Source organism: Canis lupus, chromosome 13 (genome assembly GCF_048164855.1).
Source record: "Canis lupus baileyi chromosome 13, mCanLup2.hap1, whole genome shotgun sequence".
Lineage (NCBI taxonomy): Eukaryota > Metazoa > Chordata > Mammalia > Carnivora > Canidae > Canis > Canis lupus.
In genome coordinates this window covers 16,706,964-16,729,013 of record NC_132850.1, presented here as the reverse complement: position 1 = coordinate 16,729,013, position 22,050 = coordinate 16,706,964, and the positions used below count along the sequence as shown (strand labels likewise).

Here is a 22,050-nt window from a genome sequence, read left to right as displayed (position 1 = left end):
GAGACCACCCAGGCAGGGCGCCCCCGCGCCTCGCTGCCGGCCGCCCGCGGGGGCCCCGGGGAGCCGCGGGGAGGGGATCCCGGGAGGCGCGGCGCTGGCCCGGCGGCGGCCAGGAGGCGCCAGAGCGGAGAAGGGGGATCTGCTGGCCGACCCAGCCGACGCCCCAAGACTTCACCCTTTTCTGCTTCCATTCCTGCCCCTACTGTCCGGTCTTTGCCGAGGCCAGACCCATCCCTCTCTAAAACGCAAATATGACGATAGCTCCCAAGTACAGAGCACATTTGGAGCACGGAGCCCTGCGCGATCTAACGCCTGCTCTCTGTAGTTCCTTCACACCCACCCAATGGTCCTTCCAGCCCCGCAGAGTTAGATGTAACTTCCTAAAGGCATCATGCTGTCGCAGGCTTCTCTGCCACTGGACGCGTCGTGGCCCTGTTGTCTTGGAAGGCAACCTTCAAAGCTGAACAGAAACCAACCATCCCTCTTTAAAAACAAAAAGATTTTATATATTTATTCACGAGGGACACACAGAGAGAGGCAGAGACATAGGCAGGGGGAGAAGCAGGCTAGATCCCAGGACCCAGGATAATGACCTGAGCCAAACTCAGACGCTCAACCACTGAGCCCCCCAGGCCCCCTCCAATCATCCCTTTGAAGCCTTCCTGGATTCACACCTCCCACCTGATAGTTGCTGCTTTCATTGTGCTCCTTATAACACACTACTTATTATTGCATTTATAACACAACTTATGTACTTGAAAGCCTGCCTCCCTCACTAGACAAGAAGTAGGTGCTCAGTAATGATTGAGTGACTCACTGAGAGTTGCAGAAACCAGAGCGGAAAGGACAGGAAACAGGGAACAGTTCCTTTATTAAATTTTCATCAACTATTCTGAGTATTGTTTCTGCCAGGTTTCTGAATGATTAACCCTGAGTGGTAGAGGAGGGTAAAGTCAACATTTTAACATGTAAGACTTGGAAAAGAGAAAAATAATCTTCAATAAACTCATTACTCTAACACAACTACTACTTTCTCTGGCCAATTTCTTGGTCAATTCTTCCAGACTTGTTTATCATTACATCATTAACATTTCATGTTACTACATAGTCTTTGTATCAGTCATTTGGAGAACGTCCTTAGGACACATTCCCAGAAGTGAGGGTGTTGGGTCAAAAAATATGAACATTTTTTACAGCTCTTGCTACACATTACCAAATTGCTTTTTGAAAATGTGTCCATTAACATTATTTTCGTTTATTTTCTTTTTTTTAAAGATTTTATTTATTTATTCATGACAGAGAGAGAGGCAGAGACACAGGCAGAGGGAGAAGCAGGCTCCGCCTAGGAAGCCTGATGTGGGACTCGATCCAGGGGCTCCAGGATCATAGTCTGGGCTCAAGGCGGCGCTGAACCGCTGGGCCACCGGGGCTGCCCTATTTTCGTTTTTTTTTTTATAAAGATTTTATTAATTAACATTATTTTCAGAGCCTTAGTCCTGTGGAAAGGGAAACTTTACGCTGAGGGGATTAACACCTAACAGGTTTGTGACATCTATTGGTCCACTCGTCCAGCCTATAGAGGAAATAACACATGTATGAGGCTGTTGGCCAGTAGTAACTACACATTGAAAGCAGCACATTTGGGACGCCCAGGTGGCTCAGCGGTTTGGCATCCGCCTTCAGCCCAGGGTGTGATCCTGGAGACCCGGATCTGTATCTCTCATTAATAAAATTATTATTTTTTAAAATTTATTTATTCATTCATGAGAGACACAGGGAGAGAGAGAGGCAGAGACACAGGCAGAGGGAGAAGCAGGCTCCATGCAGGGAGCCCGATGTGGGACTTGATCCCAGGTCCCCAGGACCAGCCCTGGTCTGAAGGCGGCACTAAACTGCTGAGGCACCCGGGGTGCCCTCTCATTAATAATTAAAATCTTATATATATATATAAAAAAAGAAAAGCAGCATATATACCTAGCACTTTCGTCTTCCCGGTTATCCTGTCATGGATAAACAAAGTGCGCCCCAGCAGCATCCTAGAATCGGAGGATCCAAGAAAGTGTACTCTCCGGGGCGCCTGGGTAGCTCAGGCGGTGGTTCAGTGGTTCGGTGGTTCGGTGGTTTGGTGGTTCGGTGGTTCGCTGTCTGCCTCGGCTCAGGTCATGATCCCAGAGTCCCCGATGGAGCCTGGCAGCAGGCTCCCTGCTGAGCAGGGAGTCTGCTTATCCCTCTTTCTTCCTCCCTCTGCCCCTCCCCCTGCTCGTGCTCTGCCAAAATAAAATAAAGCCGAAAAGAAAAGAAAAAAAGAAAAAAAAAAAAAAAGAAAAGAAAAAAAGAAAGTGTACCCTCAGCAATTCTCTGGGTCTAGAAATGGCCTCTAAACTAGTTGTATAGGGCCCTGGATTGCTCTTGGGGCTACAGGTGAGTATGGCTGGATATCCACGCAGACAGACTGCTGTAAGTAACTTTTGAGACCTCATTCCCTCTTACCAGACTCTGCAAGACATCAAGTCCATGGAGAAAGATTTGTAATCGCCTGGGCCTTGGGACTCTGCTTCTACCACAGGCCCACCATTGCTAACAACTGTGGTGAAGTCCAGCATTTCTGTGGATGCTTCTAGGGCAGGGCTGGTCTGCTGGGAAAATTTCTTGCCAAAGACCAGTGTGGGAGAAACTGGTCTGCAGTTCTAACCATTCCAACGCAGGGCCTAGTGCCCTCTGGCTGCTCCAAGCTCCAAGATGACCTTTCTTTTCCCCAACAAAGTGATTTCCTGAGTGGAGATGAACTCAGCCAGGGAGAGCTAAAGCCACAGACCCCAGGGAACAGGAAGGGAAGTAGAAGCTCCTCTTCTCTCTCTATAAGCAGCCTGCTTCACTGTGGAACAGCCTGGTTCAGTGTCACATCCACTGGGTCTGGGAATGTGTTTTGGGCTCAGACCAGAGTAGTTCTCCAAAGAATAACAAAAGAGAAAAGCAATGTAATTAATTCATTATCACCAAGGAGTAAATCTAATTACTGATTGAGACAAATATCCCTTAAGGTCTGTTACGTGTCCGCTCCTTGCTAAGCTCTGGGTTTGTAGGGTACCTGCTTTTTCAAAGTTCATAATCTGGCGGGGGGGCACAGAGACCACAGGAGAAACTACTGTGACCTGGAATACTCAGTGAGGTTTAAGTTAGAGGGTTGGATGGGAGAGGTGGGAGGATGATCAAATCGAAAAGGAGACACATGGTTCAAGGTCTAGATCTTTCATGTATTGCTTATGAGAGTTTGGGCAAGTCACATGATCTATGACATTGACATAAGGATAAATGAGATAATATATGTGGCTAAGGACAGTACCAGGAAAAGTGAGGTCAAACACACATACAAACACACTGTTGGAAAATAACTAGCCTGGCTTCCGGGTATGGTCCATGTGGGAGGAACAAAGGCAGGCCTTCTTTCCTTGGCATTTCCCCAGGGTTCTCACTAATGCTTTGGGCTGGCTTCTGGTATCTGAGCCAGGCAGAGTCAGTAGCCCTGAGATGTAGAAGAGGGTAGCAGGGAGCCTTGGTATCACCAACTCTCCCACCCACCCTGCCATCCATTATGTTTAATGGCTAAGCCTGGGACTGCAATAGCACCTGTCGAGTCTCTAGTGTCAGAGGCTACAACCAGAGATCAGAAAATGGCCTTTTACCTTGAGGGTGGGGCAAGGAGAGAGGCTGAGAATCAAAACAGAATCTCCCCATTTGTCCACAGCAGAAAACCCCTGATGCAGTCCTTCTGGGTGGTGGCAGACGGCTCAGGTCAAGGACAAGTCTTCCTGGCTGCAAGTAGAATGCGTTCTCCTGCCCAGACTCTTTCCTTCCCTGTGAGCTCCATCAGAGCTAAGTTTTCTAGACCCTGTGTCTGGGTGGTCCTTCCCACACCCACTCCCTATTCCTCAGACATATTTAACTATTTAGAAGGCAGTATACAAAGGCCTGGCTTATATACCTTCTTAGGGGTAGGGATGGCTGTGGATAAAGAAAGTGTGCTTTCTGCAATCCTCTGGAAATAGAAACAGTTTATAAACTAGGCTGTGCAGGCCCCTAGATTGCTCTTGAGGCTCCAGCTAGACAATCCTCTGCTACCCCCCACCCCTCACCTCCGTGAATGGAGTGGGATAGTAAGAGTGATGTGGTGAAGGGCTGGGAAGAAGTTCAGCCTCTGGCCTTGGGAAAAAGCTTGGAGGGCAGTTTTGGCAGTCAGTCCCTTTACTGGCTCAGGAGCTCTTGCCAGCAGGTGGGGGTGAGGTGTACTCAGGGAGGGGTTCCTGTAGTAGTAGACATCAAATTTTGTCTGACCTGGCAAGCTCCCAGAACCCCAGGTGTTGTTGCTCAACACCTCCCCAGAGTGCTCCCTCATTGGCACTAAAAGCCCCCTTCCTTTTCTCCTCCACTTCCCTCATGGAGCATCATTGGGAGAGGCAGGGCAGGCAACTCTCTGACTTCTGTCCCATGGAGAGGTGGCTGGCCAGTGGAAATTCAGTTGCTCACTATATTTTAGATATATTCAAACTCTCTGTAGCTAGCTGCTGTCCAAAGGAAACAAAAATGGTCCCTGCCTTCTGGCAAACTGACCAAAGAGAAGAGAAATTAAAGCATCTTGGGCATCCAGTCAATCCTGGAGCAGTGTCCTGGGCTGGGGGTTGATCCCAGCTGGGACTTAAAAATAGCCAGGCCTTCCCCTGGGAAACTCTCACTTTGTTCTGTTTTCTCCAGTTCCCTCCTCTCCTTGGAGAAGGGCTGCTCATGCGCTTGTGCAAAGGGAAGGCTGAGGAGAGGTCTTTCCTTTCTCTTACAGTCAGGGATTCCAAGGGCTCTCAGTGGGGAAGACCAGGAAGAGGAATGGGAAGGCTCTGAGATAGTTTAATCATCGCCTCCTCTTCCCCCACCTACCTCCTCCCAACCCTATCCAGCTCCATCCCCTTTTTGTTGAAAAGAAGCAGCCTTCTGGCCTCTTGGGCCATCCAGATCCCAAGGGTCAGAGATCTCTGAGAGAGGGCACAGGACCCAAGAAGAGAAAGAGCCTTTAAAAGTTATCCAGTCTAACTTTCCCATTTTACAGATGTGGAAACACAGGGACAGAGGAGAGGCAGTGATTCAGCCACAGCCAAACAACATTCCGGAGGGCAGGTCTTCTTCCATACAGCATCACCTGGGCTCTACAAATTTCATTTCATTTCCGAAGAGGACCAACGGGGGCACTGCCACAGTTCTTTACTCCTGCCTCCCCCACAGTCCTATCTCTTTCAACCACTTCTGCTGGGCCATTTCAGCTCCTGTCTGATTAGGGCAAGCTTTCAGGAACCTCGACCAGTGGTAGGAATGTGGAGCTCTAGAGCTCCCAAAAGGCTGGTGGAGGTGGAGATCCCCCAGGGTAGGAATGCTCATCTAGTCTTTCACAAGTTCAATGAGAAGAGCTCTAAGATTCAGGCAAGATTACTCAAATAAAGTTTAGAGACTTCAGATTTTTGAAGCAATGTAGAAACCAGTATTTCAAATCATTCTTTATAATTACTGCCACCCACAGAGAGCACATCAAGGGAAACCTTTACTTTGATAATTCTAGGAGGTGAAATCTCACCCCAGGAACCACTTTTATCTTCCACCAAACACCTGCAGGTTGTAAAAGTAGTGGAGGGAGAGGCAAGAGCAGAGTGTATGTGTGTTTGGGAGTGGGGGTGGTAAAGGGAAGTTGGGTAGGATTCCAGAAGGGCTATGAGTATGGAAATCTCACTTCTTAATTATCTGAAGCAGGAGAGTCAGTATAATTAGGATATAAAGGAGTGCAGTTGGAGAAGAGTCAAAATAATTTCAAATCATGATATAGGTTCCTGGCTCTTACTTACCAGGTTGGATAGACCTTAGACTCCTCACTAAGGGGAGGTGAGAAGGAGTCTGGCTTCTTAGATCACAGCTTTCTTTTATTGCTCTTGCTTCCACTAAAACCAGTGGAGTTAGGCTTGAGGCTAGGCCCGGACTGCCTCCTGCCTGTTTTAAGTTTCCAAAAGGCAACAGTTGACTGGAAGGTAGGGACTGAATGGCAGGTAAGGCTGGGGGTGGGGTGGTGGCAAGGGCTGGGAATCTGTGTGGCAGGTATGGGAACAGAGGTCCTGGACTAAGGATTGGGGGCCAGGCTGCCCAAATTGGCAGCTGTAGAAGCAGTAGCACGTACGGAGGTGGCACGGCCAGCAGCTAGGCTGATGGGGCTAGAAAGCCTGATTAGGGTCAGGAATTGAAGTACTTCCAGGTCCTTTCAGGTGGAAAATGCTTTTATGGACTAGGCTGGGCCCCTCGTCAGGAAGCATTCCTCCTAAGAGCTTTACCCTGCCGCCCCTGCCTGATTGCCACAGTACACAAGAGCAAGGCCGTCGTGTCTTATCCTGTTCTACACACTGGCTCTAGATGGTTTTAACCTCGTGACTCATGAACCCATAGCGTATCCTTGGAGCCTACCTGATACGGAGCTTGCAACGACTCCACAAATCTCTGGCATGTCTTTGGGAACCCCCGCTCCTTTTTTAAAAGTTTATTTAAATAAACTCTAAACACACACACACACACACACACACACACACAGAATAAAAAAACAAAACAAAACTCTACACTCAACGTGGGGCTTGAAATCACAACCCTGAGATCAAGAGCCTCATGCTCTATTGACTGAGCCAGGCAGGTACCCCATGGGAGCCCTTCTTTATTGGGAAATAAATACAGAGTCAAACAGGTGGGCCAGCCAACATCTGTAGTTCTGAGGGACAAGAGGAAGGAGTCTGTCTTGCTCAGAACTCAGATCTCCATGAGCTGGTCACTCCCCACGATCACTTCGTTCACTCGTTTGGCTACAAAAGAAAAGAGAGAGGTTGTTTGAAAACTGGTAGAAAGGTGTCAATTTCAAACCAAATTGTTTCTAATTTCTGTGTTCATAAACATTTATGTCTCCTAGGTGGCTTTGCTCTTGAAAAGGCTTTGAGAATACAACCTGCCGGGATCCCTGGGTGGCTCAGCGGTTTGGTGCCTGCCTTCAGCCCAGGGCATGATTCTGGAGTCCCGGGATCGAGTCCCACATCGGGCTCCCTGCATGGAGCCTGCTTCTCCCTCTGCCTGTGTCTCTGCCTCTCTCTCTGTGTGTGTCTCTCATGAATAAATGAATAAAATCTTAAAAAAAAAAAAAAAAAAGAGAATACAACCTGCCAAAGGGATTATAGGAGAGGCAGCATCTTCCCACACAGGAAGAAGGGACTGATTCTACACCTAGCTTCCAGGAGACTCCACATAGGAGGGGAACTGAATGGGCCCTAAAGGATGAATAGAGGTTTTTTCAGGCAGTGCATCAAGTGCTGGATAAGCAGTGGCCATTATTTTGTAAAGTCCAAACCTATATGGCCCTCCATGACTGATCCTTGCCTACCTCTCCACTTCATGTTCTACATTCTCCACTTATACCTACAAGCAATACTATTTTGTAGCTCTAGACCTTTGCACAGGCTGTTCTGTCTAGAAAGTCTTTCTTGACTCTCATCGCATCACACTCTTACCCTAAATGCCCTAAAACCAAGCACCTCCACTATTGCTTCCACTAAAACCAGTGGAGTTAGGCTTGAGGCTAGGCCTGGACTCCACTATTAGTGGTACCTTCCTGTCCAAACTGTCCATTTCCTGCTTTGTGAAAACACTACTTGATACATACTTCTGTCTCTATGTCATTATCGCATTCTCTTAGACTTCACTGCAAGAATCTCAAGGGGAGAGTTCATACCCCAGTGTCTAGCACAACTACTGGCATGGGAAAGATTTCAGAGGTCCCAGGTAATGATGAGAATAGCATATGATTATTAAGTAGACAGCAAAAGTTCAAAGGAGAAGAGGCTTGGTTAAGGTAGAGAAGCTCAGGGAATTGTAAAGCTGAGTATAAGTTGTCCAAGATGTTTAGAAGAGAAGGAGCAAAGAGGAAGATTATAAACCCTCAATATATTTAGGGGAACACCATGGAAGCTGACCAGTGATGGGGTAGAAGGTAAGAAGAGGGTTAGTATTCTAGGAATAACAGCTATAGAATGGAGGCAGTGAACAAATGGTCTGGGTGGGGTAGAGGGAACCAGGGGCATGCCATCTACTTTTTGCCCAGAGGATGGGGCACATACAGGAGGACAGAGTTTTCCTGTCCTCCATTGGCTCAGACAGAAAAAGCTATCAGCTGGCTGAAAATGGATTCTTTCTGGGCAAGCTTGCCATGGCTTCTAAGGGTCCAACATGTTTCTTGTCACATCTGGGAGCTTGAATGTGACCCTGATAAGTAAGGCAGAAATGTTTGCTTTCCTGAGGCTCTACTTTAGTTTCAGAAGGCTTTGGTGCAGCAAAATGAAGATTTTTTTAAAAGACTTTATTTATTCATGAGAGACACAGAGAGAGGCAGAGACATAGACAAAGGGAAAGGGAGAAGCAGGCTCCCCTCAGGGAGCCCGACGTGGGACTTGATCCCTGAACTCCAGGATCATGCCCAGAGCCGAAAGCAGAGCTTAACCTGAGCCATCCAGGTGTCCCTAAATGAAGATCCTTGATGATGGGACCAAGTTTCATAGAGACACATTTGGGTCTGTTCATACTGCCTATAGGCTGGAGCCTCTAGGTAGGTTTCTGACTGCAGCTTTGGAGACCTTAAGAATTCAGACATGTCTTCTGTTCTATCTACCTTTTCAGCTTTGTTTCTTGCTATATCTCCCTTGTACCCTATATTCTAGATTTTCCATATGATTTGCAGTTTCCAACACATCAGATTGTTTTTGCCTTCAAGTACTTGCTTATGTGGTTCTCCTTTGTGTATTTGATAAATAGCCCAAAAGTTCAAGATTTATTTTATTTATTTTTTAAAAAAGATTTTATTTATTAATCCGTGAGAGACACACACACACACAGAGAAAGACACACACAGGCAGAGGGAGAAGCAGGATCCATGCAGGGAGCCTGACGTGGGACTCCATCCCGGGTCTCCAGGATCACGCCCTGGGCTGAAGGCGTCGCTAAACCGCTGAGCCACCTGGCCTGCCCAAGTTCAAGATTTAGTATTAATTCCTTCCTTGTGCCAGAACTGATCAATTTTTCTTTTATGTCCTTAATTAACCCTGACAGTCTCCTACCATGATATCTGGGACATTTTTTTTTTTAAAAGATTTTATTTATTTATTTGAGAGAGAGAGACAGTGAGAGCACGAGCAGGGCAGAGAGAAGAAGTAGGCTCCCTGCTGAGCCAGGATCTTGACGTGGAGCCCTATCCCAGGACCCTGGGATAATGACCCGAATCAAAAGCAGACATTTAATCAACTGAGCCACCCAGGCGTCCCCGGGAAACTTTTCTTTTCTTTTTTTTTTTTTTTTAATTTTTATTTATTTATGATAGTCACAGAGAGAGAGAGGCAGAGACATAGGCAGAGGGAGAAGCAGGCTCCATGCACCGGGAGCCCAACGTGGGATTCGATCCCGGGTCTCCAAGATCGCGCCCTGGGCCAAAGGCAGGCGCCAAACCACTGCGCCACCCAGGGATCCCCCTGGGAAACTTTTCTATACTCATTTCTGTTTCTGTACTGGGGGCAGCTGGACAGCAAGAGGCAAATCTTTTTTTTTTTTTTAAGATTTTATTTATTTATTCATGAGACACACACACATACACAGAGAAAGAGGCAGAGACACAGGCAGAGGGAGAAGCAGGCTCCATGCAGGGAGCCTGATGTGGGATTCGATCCTGGAACTCCAGGATCATGCCCTGGGCCGAAGGGAGGCGCCAAACCGCTGAGCCACCCAGGGATCCCAGGCAAATCTTTTTCATCTTTACACTTCTAGCCTACCATAGCCTAGAATATAGGAGGCAGTAATAGTTTACTGAATGTATGTGTGTTTTGGGAGTTATATGAGAGTATAGATGTAGGAAAAGAAGCATATACAGAAGAGAAGGCCTCCAACCTTTGTTGAGAGTATAACTGACACACGTGGTGCATTACAGCTAGGGTGTTTAGGGATCCAGAGCATCCTCAGGTCTATTTCTCTAACTTTCCCCACAGGAAGAGAAAACTAGGTCTTGGCTTTTCACAAAGTTTGCTATTATAGCACCATGTTAGACATAGGTAAACTCAGAGAAGAAAAGGATAGGAAAGGGACAAAGAAAAGGTGACAATGTGGGAAAGGAAAGACATTCTGAGTTTCTGGGTTAAAAGGACTTGAGTTTTTTTTTTTTTTTTTTTAAGATTTTATTTATTTATTTGACAGAGAGAGAGAGAGCAAGCACAAGTAGGGGGAGATGGAGAGGGAGAAGGAGAGGAAGAGGGAGAAGCAGGCTTCCCACTGAGCAGGGAGCCCGATGCGGGGCTCTATCCCAGGACCCTGGGATCATGACAGGAGCTGAAGGGAGATGCTAACTGACTGGAGCCCAGATGCCCTAACGAGTTCTAATTTGACTTTGAACAGATTATTTCATGTCTTTGGGCTTTAGTTTCCTCATCAAGTGGAGATTCTATAAGATGATTGACATAAAGAGCCCAGCACAATGCTCTGGTAAGTATTAAACAGAAATTACAGAATGGGGCTGGGGCTGGCTGTACTCCTGCCCTAGGAGGTGCTCCTTACACTTCAGAGCCATCTGTTTTCTTCAGTGAAAGGAATGGGAAGGAGGCCCAGAGATACTGCTCAGGCTGCTAAATTCCCTAAAGCTGGGGATGGTCCTGGAGTGTGACTGTCAGTCAGGCTCCACCCTTGAGATAAGGTTGACCAGAAAAGAACAAAGGAAATATTTCTTTGGCTAGCTTCTCAGGGCATCTCTCAAAACTCCTTTTTACCCTTTATCCCTCTACAGCCATGAATCAGCCTCATCATCTCCTATCTAGACTCTGACATTTATTCTTCCTTCATCCAGTCTCTTCCTAGTTTCCAGAGATACTGGGCTGTACTGAAAACAGTCTCAGTTCTAATGAACACTCTACTTGGCCTTCAGTGCTCCAGACCAGAAGGGCAAATGAGGTGTCTGGCTGGCGCAAACAATGCTTTCTTCTGCTCTGCCAGGTTCCAAATAAACACCTGAGCCTTCTTTGGCCTGCCCTACCACTTTCCCCTCTACCCTCTGGTCTGCTCTTGATCTGGGGGTGGGAGAAGACTTACTCATTGGGATTCTGGGAAGAGAGACTAGATCTGGCATTTGGGGGATGGTTGTTATCTTCATGGGGATTCTATAAGGTAGAAAGAATCTGGAGGGAACCAACAAGCCATACTAGTTCTGCTTGGCTAGGGTTGGAAGCAGGTTGCAGTAAACACTTGAAAAGTTCCGGGCTGGAATCAGGTTGGGAAATATCTAGGATCCTAAGTATCCTTCCCGAAGAATACAAAGGGAGGCTGGTAAATTGAGGAGAAACCAATGGGATAGAAGGGAATGACAAGCTGCATATGAAAAGCTGCACTGTTGGGAAGCTGGGAAGGACTGCTGCCAGCCAGGACCTGACCTATACACCCATCAGGTCTACTTTCATGGCCACAGGACTGATCACTGTGGTCACAAGGAAGTGATCCAAGTTATCTCACTGACAATGAGAAGAGACATGAAGTCTCCAATTAGAGTCTCCAGGTTTTGACTTTGTTGGCAGTGGCTTTTCCACTGGCTTGAGCAGGAGGTCAAACTTGACTGCCAGGTTTTTTGCCAGAGACAATCTCATTAACTGAGCATGCTGGGGGTGGGGGAGGACCCAGAGTTTTGTTAGAAAATGGCTGGTTCTGCTGGTGGTGCTAAAGAGGGCAGAGAGGGCTACACTGGGCTACAAGAGTCACATTTTTGGGGTATAAGACTCATATGGATGTAGTGATTCTGGCATGTAAATGATTGAAATCTGGAGAGAGGATAGTATTGCCTCTAAGGATGAATGTTTTTTCCTGAAATCCTTCCATGTAAAGAAGACTGGGGATTTTGCCATCGACCGAGCTGTTTGCTGCTGAGGATCTGAGTTGTTGTTTGTCTGGGTCATCCATAGTAACAGGTCTCAGAGTGTTGCACTAACGGCTAGGAATTTGCTTTCTCCATATGGCTCAGTTGCAAAGAAAAGTGACAGTGGAGTGAGTGCCTGTGGGGCTCAGCCAGTTAGGTGTTTGCCTTCGGGTCATGATTCTGGAGTCCCAGGATCAATCCCCACATCTGAGTGCCTGTGGGGCTCAGCCAGTTAGGTGTTTGCCTTCGGGTCATGATTCTGGAGTCTCAGGATCAATCCCCACATCGGGCTCCCTGCTCAGTGGGGAGTCGGCTTCTCTCTTTGCCCTCACTCTGCTGTGCTGTCTCTCAAATAAATAAAATCTTTTTTTTTTTAAGATTTATTTATTTATGATAGACATAGAGAGAGAGAGAGAGAGAGAGAGAGAGAGAGAAGTAGAGACACAGGAGGAGGGAGAAGCAGGCTCCATGCCGGGAGCCTACGTGGGACTCAATCCCTGGACTCCAGGATTGTGCCCTGGGCTAAAGGCAGGTGCTAAACCACTGAGCCACCCAGGGATCCCCTCAAATAAATAAAATCTTAAAAAAAAAAAAAAAAAAAAAAAAGAGAGAGAGAGAGATTGAGAGAGAAAGAAAAGTGACAGCAGGAACAGGTGACTGGCCAGGAGTACCTGTGGCAGGGAGGCACTGACTACTGTGCTGGATGCGCTGGTCCATCCAGCCTAGAGGGCAGAGCAGGAAATGTTGGGATTCTCCAGTTTAGAGTCCAGATGACTTCCCTGGCCACCTCTCTTTCAGGATGACCATTAAAGGGCCTCCTTGATAAAATGGGGACATACAGTGTTAGAGCCAAAAGTCCATGAGATACTAAAGCCTCTGACATTCTAGGAGTTTGGCTAGCCCAGCCTTGTGCTCCCTGATGGGAGATGCCATGACTCAAAACCTCGTATCTCGCATTCAGTTGTCATGCATGCATTCTGCACACAGAATAGAAAGGGTCCTTACAAAGTAAAAGGAAGGAGTACCATTATTTTGTTGGAAATGGGGAGGAGAAGCAGCAGAAACTGTTAGGTTCCAGGTTCCAGCACACAAGAAAGGAGGGATCCCCTAGGGTGGTGGCAAATGGAGTTCATGCATTCAAATATGCCTATGGAGTCTAAACTCTTACAAATCACAAAAGGAAGCAGCTCCTGGCTCCAGGAGGGACTGAAAGGAGAAAGCACTGGAGGATGCTTCTACTTTTTGCTGAGCAGGAAAGAATTTACAAAGACAAAGAGGCAGGAAGGAGGTGGAAGAAACATTGTTTGGGACTACAAACCCAAAGAGAAGAGAACAAAAGACAGACAAATGCAATGAGGTGACAGGAAGAAACAGGATAAGAAAGCAGCTTCATAAACCAGCTGAGCAGCTGCTTTTGAAACTCTGGGGACCCTTCCAAGGCCTTCCCTGGAGTCAGAGAAAAGGCTGAGCATTCTAAATCCTGTTAAAAAATTTTATTAAGAGTTTTTGTTTTTTAATTTTTTAAATGTAAACTGTAGGCCCAATACGGGGCTTAAACTCATGACCCCAAGATCAAGAGTTGTATGCTCTACAGACTGAGCCAGCCAGGCATCCCAATTGAATCCTATTTTATTTTATTTTATTTTATTTTATTTATTTTATATTTTATTTTATTTTATTTTATTATTTTATTTTATTTTATTTTGTATTTGTTTGTTTATTTATTTGAATCCTATTGTAAGGAAATTACCAACAGGCCCCAGCTACTCAAGAAAGAAGTGTCTTTGTAACCCAAGGGTAGGCCTGGGTAAGCTGGTGTGTTGAGTTAGAAGAAAGAACCAAGACCTGGGGTTCCTGAAGATCAGAAACAGCTGGGATATGGAGGCCAAATATATTTTTCCAATTGGTCTGCGAAAGATGGACTAAGGGGAGAAAAGGTTTATCACTGATCAGATTCTATTGGCAAGCCAGGTGTGGCTTCTTCCTCTGGTCTTTTTGGAGGTTGTCTGGCAATAATTCAGGATGAAGACCCAGTTTTGTCAATTACTAGTTATGTTCCTTGGGTAAATTTCAACTTTCCTTTTTGTTTTCTTTTTAAAGATATCTATTTATTTATTTATTTATTTATTTATGTATGTATGTATGTATGTATTTATTTATGAGAGAGAGAGAGAGAGAGAGAGAGAGAGAGAGAGAGATGGAGGCAGAGACACAGGCAGAGGGAGAAGCAGGCTCCCTGCAGGGAGCCTGATGTGTGACTCGATCCGGAGTCTCCATGATCATACTCCAGGCTGAAGGCGGCGCTAAACCGCTGAGCCACCCGGCTGCCCAAATTTCAACTTTTCAAAGTCTCTACTTTTCCACTTCATCAATTGGGTCAATAATGAATCCCTACCTCAGAGAGTTCAATAAGATAGTGTATTCGAGAACATTTTAAAGCTATAAACTGCCTGGATGGTGCAGTCAATTAAGCGTCTGACTCTTGGTTTCTGCTTGGGATCTCAGGATTGTGAGATTGATCAAACCCTGCGTTGAGCCCTGTGTGTGGTGTGGCTTGGCATTCAGCACAGAGTCTGCTTGTTCTTCTCCTTCTGCCCCTCATGGCTCAAGTACAAGTTGAATCTCAGATGAATCTTCAAAGCTATAAACAACAACTGTGAGCCAGTGGCATTCTAGGAGGAGAGTGTTATCCATGCATTCAGTGCTGGGAGTTTCAGTTGGTGTGCCAGCCTTCCCACCTCACACACCATCACAGAAGAAAACAGACAAGGCTGCGGTGTCACCATTGACCAACACTTCTGCTTGAAGGCTCTCTGGTGAGGCACTGGGTGGAATGTGTCTGCCACGAATTGAATAAAAATGCCAGCCTTCCTTGTAATAAGGGCATGGACCTATGACATTAGGCTTGACCTACAGAAGGAGCCACCCCAAACTGGGCTGGGAACTAGTGCTAAAAAGAAGTAGGAACCAGAGAGAATCCACTTCGGGCTTGCTGGGTGGTAGAAGCAGCAATCCAAGCTGTGATATCCAGCGTTCAGTGAGGATGGCAGCAGAGTCCCAGCAGAATGGTATAAATCTTGGCTGAGCCCATTTTCTAGGCTTGATTCTGCAGCCATCATAGAACCGTGGGCTTAAACTCTTTATCAGCTTAAATCAGCCAGAGTTCGTTTATGATGCTTATAACATCTTATAAAGAATTACTGATAAACTAGTGACACTCAGGAAAGGCCTCTCAGAAATGACCATTCTCACACACAGAGGAAGAAAGTGCTAAAATGTACTAAGAAAGGAACTGCAGAGGAGAGTTTCATCTAATCTCAAGTAGAGAAATAAAGGTGAAGGATGGTTTCAGGCCTAAACCTCACCTCCCCATTGCATTTATCAGTGTTACATGTGGGTCTTTTATCAGTGTTAAGTTTAGAAAAAAAGTAAGGAGAGATCTCATAATCGCAACCGTTTCAAATATGCCTTATGGATCCAAAATTCATTCACTCATTTGCTCCCTCCCATCTGTCCCCCACTATAAACTAGGACCTGTTCTGAGAGCTAGAAATGCATACTGAAATAAGTCCATCCTTGGCCCTAGGGATCTCAATCTAGTAGAGAGGCACATTCATAAATAATTGCCGTAACTTGTGAGTGTACTTTAATAAAGGTGTTGACAAAGTTCAGGGGTGCAAAAGAAGAAGGAATGCTTAGTTTGGCTGTGGGGAGCCATGGGAAGAATTAGGGAAGGTTCTATAAGGAGAAAACACTTGAGACGAGTCTTCAAAAGAGGAATTCCAGAAGGAGAAGGAATGTATAAAGGTTGTGTCTCCCTGGTTGTGCCCCGGGGAGACACAACCACACTGTGTGGATGGGGAGCTCTAAGGCCCTTGGTGTGCTCCAGGAGTTCTGTGTGCTCCTCACAACATTTAATTATATTTAATTGTCACAATAAAACATCATTATTATTGTCTCAATTTTCCTAGTTTCAAAAATAGAAGGTCCAGGGATGAAAAATCTAACCTGGTGCATACCCAGTGAGTTGCACAGCTGAGATGTGAATCCAGATCTGTTTGATTCTAAAGCTCAAAAGGGAAGTATGTGGCTTTAAAAAAGGGAAGGAGAAAAAACTGAAGAAGGCCTCTGTTTGCTAGGGAGAAGGAAAATCTTGTGGCTTCTACCAATTCAGAATTGGTGGGATTAATTCCTTCAGCAACTCTCCTACTCCACTGTATTTTATTTTATTTTTAAAAAAGATTTTATTTATTCATGAGAGAAAGAGAGAGAGAGGGATCCCTGGGTGGCGCAGCGGTTTGGCGCCTGCCTTTGGCCCAGGGCGCGATCCTGGAGACCCGGGATCGAATCCCACGTCGGGCTCCCGGTGCATGGAGCCTGCTTCTCCCTCTGCCTGTGTCTCTGCCTCTCTCTCTCTCACTGTGTGCCTATCATAAATAAAAAAAAAAAAAAAAAAAAGAAAGAGAGAGAGAGAGAGGCAGAGACATAGGCAGAGGGAGAAGGGAGAAGCAGGCTCCATGCAGGGAGGCTGACATGGGACTCCATCCCAGATCTCCAGGATCAGGACCTGGGCTGAAGGCGGAGCTAAACCGCTGGGCCACGGGGGCTGCCCCTCCACTCTATTTTAGATGTAGAAATAAAAAGGAATTAGCCATTCTTATTGATCTTGAGTTTTTTTTGTCTACTTTTTGTTTAAAAACATCCAGCCAAATTATGGACCATTCAAATTCTTAGCCCAGCAGAGAAACACTGATGTTTCTATGTCTCTTATGTACTACACAGGCATACCTCAGAAATATTGCATGTTCAGTTCCACTCCAATAAACTGAGTATCCTACTAATGCAAGTCAAATGAATTTTTTGGTTTCCTAGTGCCTATAAAGTTATGTTTATACTATACGGTAGTCTATTAACTGTGTAATAGCATTATGTCTTAAAAAACCAGTTTACATACATTAAAAAAATACTTTATTGTTAAAAAATGCTATCATCTGAGCTTTCAGTGAGTCATCATCTTTTTGCTGGTAGAGGGTCTTGCCTCAATGTTGATGGCTGCAGCCTGGTCAGGGAGGTGGATGCTGAAGGCTGGCATGGCTATGGCAATTTCTTTCTTTTTCATTCATTCATTCATTCATTCATTCATTCATTCATTCATTTATGATAGTCACACAGAGAGAGACAGAGAGAGAGAGAGAGAGAGAGGCAGAGACACAGGCAGAGGGAGAAGCAGGCTCCATGCACCGGGAGCCCAACGTGGGACTCGATCCCGGGTCTCCAGGATCGCGCCCTGGGCCAAAGGCAGGCGCTAAACCACTGCGCCACCCAGGGATCCCCTCTTTTTCTTTTTTTAAAAAGACTATTTATTCATGAAAGACAGGCAGAGACATAGGCAGTGGGAGCAGGCTCCCTACTGGGAGCCAGATGCGGGACTCGATCCCAGGACCCAAGGATCACGACTTGAGACAAAGGCAGATGCTCAACCACTGAGCCACCCAAGTGCCCCCCTCCCTTTTTTTTTTTTTAATTTTTATTTATTTATGATAGTCACACAGAGAGAAAGAGAGAGAGGCAGAGACACAGGCAGAGGGAGAAGCAGGCTTCACGCACCAGGAGCCCGATGTGGGATTCGATCCCGGGTCTCCAGGATCGCGCCCTGGGCCAAAGGCAGGCGCCAAACCGCTGCGTCACCCAGGGATCCCTCTTTTTTTTTTTTAAAGGCAATTTCTTAAAATAAGACAAGGAAGTTTGCCACACTGATTGACTCTTCCTCTCAGAAATGATTTCCCTATAGCATGTGATGTAGTTTGATAGCATTTTACCCACAGAACTTCTTTCAAAATTGGAGTCAATCCTCTGAAACCCTGCAGCTGCTTTAGCAACTAAGTCTATGTAATGTCCTAAATCCTTTGTTGTCATTTCCACAATCTTCACAGCATCTTCACCGGGAGTAGATTCCATCTCAAGAAATCACTTTGTTTGTCCATAAGATGTAACTCCTCATCTGTTCAGGTTTTATCATGAGATTGCAGCATTTCAGTCACATCTTCAGACTCCATTTCTAATTCTAGTTCTCTTGCTCTTTCCACCACATCTGTAGTTACTTCCTCCCCTGAAGTCTTAAACCCCTCAAAGTCATCCATGAGGGTTGGAATCACCTTCTTCCCAAGTCCTATTCATGTTGCTATCTTGATCTCTTCCTGTGGATCACAAATTTTCTTTTTTTTTTTTTTTTAAGATTTATCTATTTATTTTATATATAGAGAGATCATACGAATATGGGAGGAAGGAGCAGAAGGAAAGGAAGAGAGAGGATTTAAAAAAAAAAAGATTTTATTTATTTATTTATTCATGAGAGACAGAGAGAGAGCCAGAGACATAGGCAGGGGGAGAATATCCCAGGACCCCGGGATCACATCTGAGCCAAATGCAGTGCTCAACTGCTGAGCCACCCCGGTGCCCTGGAGAGAGATCTTAAGCAGACTCTTTATTGAGTGTGGAGCCCAATGCAGGGCTCGATCTCATGACCCTGAGATCATGACCTGAGCCAAAATCAAGAGGCAGATGCTCAACTGACTGAAACACCCAGGTACCCCTGAACCACAAATGTTCTAAGAACATTTAGAATGGTGAATCCTTTCTAGAAGGTTTCATTTTACTTTGCGTACATCCTTCAGAGGAATCACTCTGTATGGTAGCCTTAAGAAATGTACTTCTTTTTTTAGAGAGAGAGAGGGAGAGAGAACATGAGTGAGCAAGTGGGGTGGGGGAGGAGTAGTGTGTGGGGGAGGGGCAGAGGGAAAGAATCTTAAGCAGGCCTAGAATGGAGCCTAATTGGGCTTGATCTCATGACCCTGAGATCATGACCTAAGCCAAAATCAGGAGTCAGATGCTTAACTGAATGAGCCACTGAAGTGTGCCAAGAAATCTATTTCTTAAATAATAAGACTTTTATTCTTTGATCTGTGGGCTACAGAATGGATGTTGTGTTAGGCATGAAAACAATATGAATCTTATTGTACATCTCCACCAGAGTTCTTGGGTGACCAAGTGCATCATTAATGAACAGTATTCTGAAAATAATTTTTTTTCTAAGGAGTAATTCTCAACAGTGAGGTTAAACTATTTAGTAACTCATGCTATAAACATCCAGGCTTTGTTGTTGCATGTATAGAACATAGGCAGAGTAGATTTAGCATAATTCTTTTTTTAAAGATTTTATTTATTTATTCATGAGAGAGAGAGAGAGAGAGTAAGAGAGAGGCAGAGACACAAGCAGACTCCATGCAGGGAGCCTGACGTGGGACTCGATCCCAGGATTCCAGGATCATGCCCTGGGCTGAAGGCAGGAGCTAAACCTTTGAGCCACCAGGGCTGCCCTACTTCTCCTTTCTATGGAAGTACTAGATGGCATCTTCTTCCAATAGAAGGCTGTTTAGTGTGGCTACTTTCATTAATTGTCTTATAGACAGATCTTTTGGATAACTTACTGGAGCTTCTCTCTCAGCTCTTGCTGCTTCACCTTTACCTCTATGTTATGGAGATGGCTTCTTTCTTCCAAACTCATGAACCCACCTGTGGTAGTTTCCAACTTTTCTTCTGAAGCTTCCTTACCTGTCTCAGCCTCCACAGAATTAAAGAGTGAGGGCCTTGCTCTGGTTAGGCTTTGGTTTAAAGGGAATATTGTGGCTGATTTGATCTTCTACTCAGACCACTCAAACTTTCTCCATATCAGCAATAAAGTGGTTTTGCTAATCATTTGTGTGCTCACTACAGCACTTTTAATTTCCTTCAAGAACTTTTCTTTTGAATTCACAACTTGGCTGTTTGGCACACAAGGCCCAGCTTTCACCCTATCTTGGCTCTTAACATGCCTGCCTCACTTAAAAGCTTGAATCATTTCTACCTTTAGATTTCAAGTGAGAGACCTGCAACTTTTCCTTTCACTTAAACACTAGAGGCCATTGTAGGGTTATTAATTGGTCTAATTTTAATATTGTCTCTCAGGGAATAGGGAGGCTAGAGGCTAGGAAAGAGGGTTATGACCAAGAGTAAGAACACACACAAGGTTTATCAGTTAAATTCACCATTTTATATGGATGCAGTTCATGGAGTCCCTCCCCCCCCCTTACAACAGTAACATCAAAAATCACTGACCACAGATCACCATAACAAATATAATAATAATGAAAAAGTTTGAAATACTGCAAGAATTACCAAAATGTGACAGAGAGACATGGAGTGAGCAAACATTGTTGGAAAAATGGCACCCACAGACTTGCACAACACAAGGTTGCAACTAACCTTCAATTTGTAAGACATACAGTATCTGTGAAGCACAATAAAAAGAAGTGCAATAAAACAAGATCTGTACAAGGTATGCCTGTACAGTTTTTCTCCAGCTACAGACCAGAGCTAACAGCATAGCTCGTAACATCACCTTGAAGAGAACAGAAGCCTTTGAGTGAATGGCTTCTAAAGAAGCTGCTAACCTTTCTCTGGGCCAGGAACCTATGGGACCACGTCTCTTAAATATCAGGTCAGACAAGGTACTCAAGGAGTTTAGGAGGTCAAAAGCTAGTTTTGTTGCTTTTGTTGGATTGCTGGCCTTTCTCACTTATGTCTAAGAGCCACTATGAAGATTTGGTAATACTCTGGGGGCCATTCGATCTTTTTGGTATGTTTTTAAATTTTAGATAATAAGGCTGCATATATTTATCTGTAAGATAAATTCCTAAAAATGGAACTGTTAAGTCAAAGGCAAAAGGTTTGACAGTGATGTCCATCCCCCTCCAAAATGGCTTTATTGATTCATGTTCTCCCCCACAGAGCATGCTTGTGCTTCTTCCCTTAATTGTCACTGACACTGTGCACCATCTACACTACCGTGCTAAGTAAAAAATGGCATCTGTGATTGCAATTTGGTTTACCTTTGGCTTCAATCCTCTGGCCATTTCCAATTAGGCAGTTCTTGATGTCCACTCCCTTCTCGATCACAGCATTGTTGCAGATAACGCTGCCCTGGATGTTGCTTCTGTAATACAGTAGCCAAGTTAAAGAGTGTCCATGGCTCTCATCACCATCCTCACCACTGTGGGTTGGGGCTCTTCAATGAGCTAGGAATAGAGGCTCCATCCAATTAATGGCTACATGCCTCAAGTTATCACTAGGAGACAGAATGGCTTAGCTGGGCCAACGGTAGATTTGACTTTAGCAAAGTCCAGAGTTTAGATATGCTCATAATGCTCTTTCCCACAATGGCTTGACAACTGCAGACCCTATGACTTCAGTTTTTTAGGTACCCCAGACCTGGAGGTCTAAACTCTACCCAGTCTCTCCTTTTTTGGTGTGGGGTGTGGCACTAGTCCCATACTGACCCATCAATCTAGCTTCTCACTTGGAAATATATTCCAAATTTCATTTAAGACTTAGATTAAAAAAAAAAAAAAGACTTAGATTCCATGAATCTTCCTAGGAAATCAGCTATGGAAACAATAGATGCCCCACAGCTCTCACAACAGACTCTGGTTAATCAAAACCATACTCATTTAGAAAACCAAAACCAAAACCCAATGTTTTTTATAACTAGCTCCATGCCACATCAAAGACTACTATAGATCCTAAAGCCAAGCCACACTCTCAAGAGTAGCACCTCTTGCTTTTAGCATCTGAATGTTGAAGGAGCATCCTTCTGGCTCCTGAAGACCTGGTGAGTGAGAAGAAAGGTCCTTTTGAAAGTCTTCACTAGGCACCCACTATCTACCTACTCCTAGGTGCTATGCTAATAATCTTTTTTTTTTTTTTAAGATTTTATTTATTTATTCATGATAGACATAGAGAGAGAGAGAGGCAGAGACACAGGCAGAGGGAGAAGCAGGCTCCATGCCGGGAGCCTGACGCGGGACTCAATCCCAGGACTCCAGGATCGCGCTCTGGGCCAAAGGCAGGCGCTAAACCGCTGAGCCACCCAGGGATCCCCTATGCTAATATTCTATGATAGGATGTAATGATAGGAGTGATAGGAGTGATAGGAGTAACTTACAAATCTAGCCATTTCACCAGAA

The 22,050-nt window shown here is 45.3% G+C and overlaps 1 protein-coding gene across 3 annotated transcripts in view; it reads right to left on the bottom strand.

Moving 5' to 3' along the window:
• Positions 1–6,689: 6,689 nt before the first annotated feature.
• Positions 6,690–22,050, bottom strand: part of EIF2B3 (eukaryotic translation initiation factor 2B subunit gamma) — a 144,986-nt gene continuing 129,625 nt past the window's right edge. For all 3 annotated transcript variants that reach the window (XM_072772446.1, XM_072772448.1, XM_072772447.1), the window contains 2 exons: positions 20,917–21,020; positions 6,690–6,872 (listed from right to left, as the gene is read on the bottom strand). In XM_072772446.1, the coding sequence (XP_072628547.1) occupies positions 6,820–6,872; positions 20,917–21,020 (157 nt within the window). In that variant the 3' untranslated portion in view covers positions 6,690–6,819. The remainder of the gene's footprint in view (positions 6,873–20,916; positions 21,021–22,050) is intronic.